At 35.8% G+C, this 7,375-nt stretch overlaps 1 protein-coding gene across 3 annotated transcripts; it reads left to right on the top strand.

Moving 5' to 3' along the window:
• The first annotated feature begins 1,500 nt into the window (after positions 1–1,500).
• On the top strand, positions 1,501–6,463 carry LOC133834832 (replication protein A 70 kDa DNA-binding subunit E). Of its 3 annotated transcripts, none has more exons than XM_062264586.1 (3): positions 1,501–1,946; positions 3,235–5,597; positions 6,270–6,463. In XM_062264586.1, the coding sequence occupies exons 1-2, from the start codon at positions 1,651–1,653 to the stop codon at positions 5,594–5,596; spliced, it is 2,658 nt and encodes an 885-aa protein (XP_062120570.1). In that variant the 5' UTR covers positions 1,501–1,650; the 3' UTR covers position 5,597; positions 6,270–6,463. The 3 variants fall into 3 exon arrangements, with proteins under 3 accessions (XP_062120570.1, XP_062120572.1, XP_062120571.1); XM_062264588.1 differs by having other exon boundaries at positions 6,199–6,463; XM_062264587.1 differs by having other exon boundaries at positions 6,193–6,463.
• The last annotated feature ends 912 nt before the right edge of the window (positions 6,464–7,375 follow it).

Genomic DNA, 7,375 nt, shown 5'->3' with positions numbered 1-7,375 from the left:
ACAACATCTGTAGGGACATCACAATCATTTGGTAGTTCCTCTATAATACATCTTTTCAGAGGAGGTAAAGTGGTAGCAGGAACATGTTTAACAACTTTTGAATCTTCCTTCCAATCTAAAGGTCGAACTGTTTCAGGAAAAACAAGATATATGTCAATCTTTGTAGCCCGATTCCTCTCAATATCCTCTACAATTCTTAGGATCTCCTTATCTCCTACCACCATGAAGCCCATATTAAGCACCTTTCTTATTGGTTTGTACATAAAACACACTAGAAGTTTATGTCTTAAGTCCAAGGCCATTCCATCAAATTCCATCCTAGTGAAGTAATCAGTATCCACCCCATCAACATAATCAACTTTACCTCCTTCATATCTTCTATTGCCGAATGGAGTAAATCAGCTTTCCCCATGGTGTATTACAATAGTGAAGATGTTAGTATGACCACCTGTTAAATAAAGACAACTCTGGTTTAGAATGCTGCCCTAGTCAACAGAAATAAAAAATGCTATGTCAACACTTCACACACACACTTGAAGAGCAACATAGTCCATCCACACGATTGAAACATGGACCACAACAACAAAGATTCCCTTCAATAAACAAAGCATATATTTCAATGGACCCCACTCTGTCAATTGTATGCACATGCTTCCCAACAACAATTTTACCCAATTTTAATAATACCACCTACTGTAAATCAACAAAACTCTCACCCCAAAAAATTTGAAAACCGACACCCTTCCCCGCCCAAACTGCTCTATATAGAGTATCATTATCATTCTCCCCAAAAAATTGTAAAAACACTTTGAGAAGAAATGAAACCCAGTCAACAGGTTCTATACAAAAGAAAAGAACTCACCGTAGTCGGGTGGTTGTTCTTCCGATTGTCGAATGGTCGACATTGTGGAGGCAAAGTCATCGTCGTCTCTTCCATGCTGGGGTCGATTGTCTCTTCAATCGTCGGGGGGAAAGCTTCGATCGTTTTTCTGGGTATGAAATTTTTAGATTTTTTGGTTTTAGATTAGTTTTAGAACTTGTTATTAAGACAATCGATTTTTTTGGTTATAAAATTAATGGTTATTTTTTTTTTTTAAATTTTAATAATTTAACCCAATCGGGTCGTGCCACGTGTATTCTGCATACCCCTAACGGCTCAGGGACCAATGGCTACACCAAAACATTATCACTAGATATTATTGCCGCAAAATTTTTTATATAAGCATTTAAGTGTAACAAACTTAACTACATAGACATTATTGCTGCAAATATCCCTAAAAATTATAGCATATTATAATGCCTAATATGTGAAATTTCCCTTCCACTAATCCAATCTAGAAGAAGAAAAGGTGGTACGTTCCCACAAAATCTCACGCGTGTGATAAGAAGAGAGTAGCTTACCTCGGAAGCAGCGAGCAAGGCAGACGGCACTACAAAAACTATTAAAGAGGTAGGGACATATTCGGAATATCAAACATTTCCTTTTTCCCGGTTTCCCTCACTAAAAAATATACAATTCTGGCGCTTCTTTACATTCCCACACACACATACACACTCTCTCACTCTCTTCTCTTCCTAGGGTTTCTGATCTCTCTTCCTCTTCGTTCAATCGCCCTACATCTGTGTCCTTGGTTACGCGCGAATACGGCAATGGCGGTCACGCTGACGGAAGGTGCGATTACGAGGATTTGTACGGAGGAATTCCGTAAGGAAGATAGCTGGAAGCCGGTGGTTCAAATCCTGGACTTGAGGATGGTTAACACGCAAGGGGGTCAACCCGTACCTCCCGAGAAGGAAAGGTTCAGAGTTCGACTCTCCGATGGTTCGCATTTTCAACAAGGGATGTTAGGGACACAGGTCAATGATCTGGTCAGACAAGGGAGGTTGCAGAAGGGCTCTCTTATCCGATTGAATGAATTTGTCTGCACTCCGGTCCAAGGCCGACTGTATGTACCAATACTCTTCTCTATTATATCCCTGTTTATACTTACACGTGTTCGTAGGCGTTGTTTCATTGGTTTTCATTGTTTTTCAGTGTAATGAGAAATGGTTTTTAACTTTTCCTGGTTAGATTGGGGGTTTGGGTTAAGTTTACTGAAATAGGCAGAGGGCATTTTGCACCTACTTGTTTCTTATATTTGTGTTTTTGTTTATTTTTTTCAACAGTAATTCTTGGAATTTTGGGTTAAATTGATTGATACGGATGAAAGATTGAATCTTTTTTTTTTAATATCTATAATTTTTGTGTTGTTTGTTTTGTTAGTTTTAAGGACATTTATGTTTTTTTGTTCGCCTGGGAAATTGTTTATTTATGTCTTTTATATTGACGACAGAATTATTATATGAAAAATCGCATTCTCCTATTTCTTTGTTTTGGATATAATTTAGTGCTCTTTTATGGTTTGTGTCAATCATTTGCTCAATATTTTTCATTAAATCTTAAGGTCTTTGCTCGAAGTGCATAAGAAATGATATTGTTTTTAAGAAAGAACCTTGGTTTAGCTAAATTTCTTCATTGTAGAACGTTTGTGTATACTGGTAAGAAGCTGTTCAATTTGTATTTTTTTTGGGTATGCTTTGAGTTTATTTTCTCGTATACTTCATTTGTTTATCATTTTCCCCTTATTATTGATTCTCTTACCGTCTTAACTTTTCTCTTTTCTTATCTCCTTTTGATAAATTAGTTAACCCAATAAAGAATTGCAAAGATGTGAAGGCTATTGCTGGTTAAGTAGTTGGTTATTGGACAACACTGTTAGCTGGATCACTCTTCTGTGAATATAGCTTTTGTGTGTATTTGTTTTCGTTTCTTTATTATGTTGTCTTAGTTGTCTGTCTTTCAAATTCTAGTTTTAGTTTTTGATTGATCTTTATTTTTCATTGCTGCTAGGCTTCATAGCCAGCCACTCATGCGGGTGATTCAACTGCAGTTTCAGTCAAATAATAAATATATTGTGATCTCCTCGGTGTGTTTTACATCACCTGTCTATGTTTCTCGTGTCAGAGTTCAGAACAAAATTATATTAGTGATTTAATCATTAATCTATATTTATGTTGTTTTAATTGAGCATTTTTGTATCCATGAGTGGGAATTTTAAGTAGGTTAATTGGTTTTCAATGTCTTGTATTCTTATTTAACTGTTAATTTTTTATGTTATCGCAATTGTCAATATGATGATGATGGCTCTATTATCATTGTTTATTCGTATTTCTTAATTGATTTACTGCTTGCAGGATCATTATCATAGTTGATCTGGAGCTGGTACTTGAAACATGTGATCTAATTGGTGAACCTGAACTGGTAACAAAACCCGCAAATTCCCCATTATCGGGATTGGTTACTGGAAGTGCTCAATTGTCTAGTGGCAGTAGATTTTCTACTGGGGCAGTGAATGAAACTGTGGCTGGGATGTCTATGGATAACACTAGGATGAATCAATCATTTGGCAGTCCTTACTCTAGTAATTTTGATTCTGGAAGATATGGGGCGACTAATTTGCCTTCCACGTACACCAAGTCAGATCCCAGTGATAGGTCATATAGCCATCTGAACACAGGAGTTGGGGAACCAGCACCAATAAGTGGGTTGTATGGTAATCAGAACTTGGGTTTCCGCAGCCCTAGACCTGAGGTTTCACGGCCGCCTCTAAATTCTTATGGTCGTACGCCACCAGCATCATATCAACAGCCACCGCCAAATTCTTATGGGCGCACACCGCAGCCAGCTTATCAACAGCCACCTCCAATGTATAGTAATAGAGGACCAGTGGCCAAAAATGAAGCACCTGCAAGGATAATACCAATTTCTGCACTTAATCCTTACCAAGGAAGATGGACAATTAAGGCTAGAGTGACAGCAAAGGGAGAGCTTAGGCACTACAACAATGCTCGTGGTGATGGGAAGGTATTTTCTTTTGATCTTCTGGACTCTGAGGGTGGAGAAATTCGGGCAACCTGTTTTAATGCTGTGGCTGATCAGTTTTACAATCAGATTGAAGTTGGTAGGATTTATATGATATCCAAGGGTAGTTTAAAACCAGCACAGAAGAATTTCAACCATCTCCGCAATGATCAAGAGATTTTTCTGGAGAGCTCATCGACAATACATCCATGTTTTGAGGATGATAATGCAATTCCGCAACAGCAATTTCATTTCTGTTCTATAAGTGATGTTGAGGGCATGGAGAACAACAATATTGTGGATTTAATTGGTGTTGTGTCATCTATTAGTCCTGCGACCTCATTAATGAGAAAAAATGGCACAGAGACTCAAAAGAGGGCGCTTCATTTGAAAGACATGTCTGGCCGAAGTGTTGAATTAACTTTGTGGGGAATTTTTTGCAATGCAGAAGGACAAAGACTGCAGAATATGTGTGACTCTGGGGTTTTCCCCATTCTGGCTGTGAAATCTGGTAGAATCAGTGATTTCAATGGAAAAGTTGTGGGTACAATTTCTTCAAGTCAGCTATTTATAGAGCCTGATTTTCCTGAGGCTCACAGTCTGAAGGAATGGTTTGAGAAGGAAGGGAAGAATACCCCATCTGTCTCTATTTCCAGGGAATTAGTAGGTACAGGTAGAACAGATGTCCGAAAAACTATATCCCAAATAAAAGATGAGAAGTTGGGGACTTCTGAAAAGCCGGATTGGATAACTGTTAGTGCAACTGTTTCTTTCATAAAGGTTGATAATTTCTGCTATACAGCATGCCCTCTAATGATTGGTGATCGACAATGCAACAAAAAGGTCACAAATAATGGAGATGGGAAATGGCGGTGTGAGAGATGTGACCAGTGTATTGAAGAATGTGACTACCGGTATATACTCCAGTTACAAATACAAGATCATACTGGCTTGACATGGGTAACTGCATTTCAAGAGGGTGGTGAGGAGATAATGGGTGTCTCTGCTAAAAGTTTATATTTCTTGAAATTTGAAGAACAAGATGAGGAGAAGTTTGCTGAAATAATTCGTAAGGTTCTATTTACTAAGTTTACGTTTAAATTGAAAATAAAAGAGGAAACATACAGTGATGAACAACGTGTAAAATCAACTGTGGTGAAAGCAGAAAAAGTGAGTTTTTCATCTGAGGCCAAATTTCTTCTGGATTTATTGGAAAAGTTAAACAGAGAAGATTTTAGCTCTGCTCCAAAGGTAGAAAAAATCATTTCCAACCCTGGATTAACTACACCAGTTGACTTTGGTAATACTGCGGGTGCTGGTAGAGAATTTGGTGCTCCAGCAAATCTAGTGGGTCAGTACGGCAATCAGTATAGTGGTGGTTCTAGGCTTTCTGCAACTACCTCCTCTGGTTCATACTTGAGCTGTAATAGTTGTGGGGCTACTGGTCATAGCTCTATGAACTGCCCGAGTATAGTAAATGGTCCAGGACAGCCACTGGGAGGGAGCTATACTAATAGACTATCTTCTGGCCCTGTTGGTAACGTCTCAGGTGAATGTTTTAAATGCCATCAAACTGGGCATTGGGCGAGAGATTGTCCTGGGTCCAGAGAGATTCCTCCATCTTACGGAAGCAGTGGTGCTGTTTCGGGAAGATACGGAGGAGGATTCCCCAAACAACATGTTGGTGGCTTTTGAGGTCAGTTGGAAAGAATGTTTTTGTAAATCCTTGCATGTTTTCTTCTACATCGTTGTTACATATTTACTTGGTCTTTTGACGTTTTGGTGCATTTTGAACACATTTAGTTTTGCTTTTTCTTTCTGTTGCAATGTATGTTAGAGGGGTACTTTTGCCATGCAAAGCCATTGTGGGTTCTGGCAATGAATCATGTTTTTGGTGGGAAAATAGAAAACATTTAGTATTGTGACTTGTTTTCTTAATCTTGTAATATATGTTCTCTGGCTTTAATTGTACTTAAATTTTGTTTCAAGTTGAATGCAACAGTTAAGTTTTGTTTACCGTTGATACTGTTATTCATTCTAGTTCTACTGAAAGAAAGTCTGATTTAATCTTATTCTTGACTTGTAAATGGCCTTTTCTCCACTAATTTGAGATGCATACATGTCTATGTATGTTGTGTTGCTAAGCGGTTTATATGATAGGATAAGATTTAGAGAAATTTACATAATACACTATTTTTGCTTCATAAATAACTTTTGTACGATTATATGGAATTTTTTTCATATTCTTTTCCATATTCGAACATTAAAATTTTACGGTCTTGTCATTGGAGAACAAGCTGAAAACTTCATGGATCGAAGTGCACTTCCTACCAATTATCACCAGCGCTCCCACCGTTTGTTTCTGCAGGGTGGTAAGGTCATCATGAGAGATATGGCGGCCTGTGTAATTGTCAGAATGGTTCTTCTACCAAAAAACTTATTATTATTCTGCATTTTGCAGATTTCAGCAATATACTCTTTTTATAAAGTTATACGAAGAAGAATCCTCAAGAATTAGAAGAGACTAATATTTAAGAATAAGTCAACGTACTCCTTTGGTTAGTTTGGTATACTAATATTTTGAAATTTTTTTGGTTGGCTTTTTTATATTAGTTTGTATTGGGTATATTTTTCAATATATATTTTTGAGTATATATAATTCTCTCTATTACTTGCACATAAATCTATTTTTCTCTATTAAGTACAATACAAGTTTTATTTATTACATGACCTAAGGATAGAGTTCGCAATTTGTATGTTTTTGGAACAAGAATTGTGTTGTTGCATTTATTGAGAAGAATAATTGCTAGCTGCTATAGCAGTGTACAACCCATTGAAATGTAAATGTGGAGCATTGGTAGATTTTTTATTTATCTCAAGTATATCTTCGGTATGCTTTGGATATAAGTTAGTTATATTTTTTAAATGGTTTTTTTTTTGTTATAGTGTGGGTTGATTTTTAGTAATTTTTTAGTTTATTTTTGGTATATGTTTGGTTTTTCTTATGTATATATATGTTGGGTTGATATTTAATTGAGTATTTTGGTTTATTTTAGATATTTCTTGGTACTTATATTTTAAAAAGGAAAATTTGTGGCGAAAATCAATAAGTAGCTTTAAAGGTTGCGCATAAATCACTAATTAGTTTCTTTGGCGGCAAAATTCGGTAAGTGGTTTTTTTTTGTTGCAAAAATTTGAAATGTTTCACTTAAGTTTCTAATTAGTGTTTTTGTTGCGAAAGTCTATTTTACATAAATTTTGTCTCAATTTTAATTAATTGATAAAATTTTAAAATATAAAAATATTTTTAACTTTGAAAAATTATTTGAAATTTGTTTTAAAAATAAAAAAGAAATTAAAATGAAAAAACTATTTAATTTTACTTCAACTAAGTTTTAGAAAATTATACAACTTAAATTTAATTAAAAATTATTTTAATTAAAATTAAATAATTTTTTCATGTTAGAACTAATT

Source organism: Humulus lupulus, chromosome 5 (genome assembly GCF_963169125.1).
Source record: "Humulus lupulus chromosome 5, drHumLupu1.1, whole genome shotgun sequence".
Taxonomy (NCBI): Eukaryota; Viridiplantae; Streptophyta; class Magnoliopsida; order Rosales; family Cannabaceae; genus Humulus; species Humulus lupulus.
This window is presented reverse-complemented; position numbering and strand designations above follow the sequence as displayed.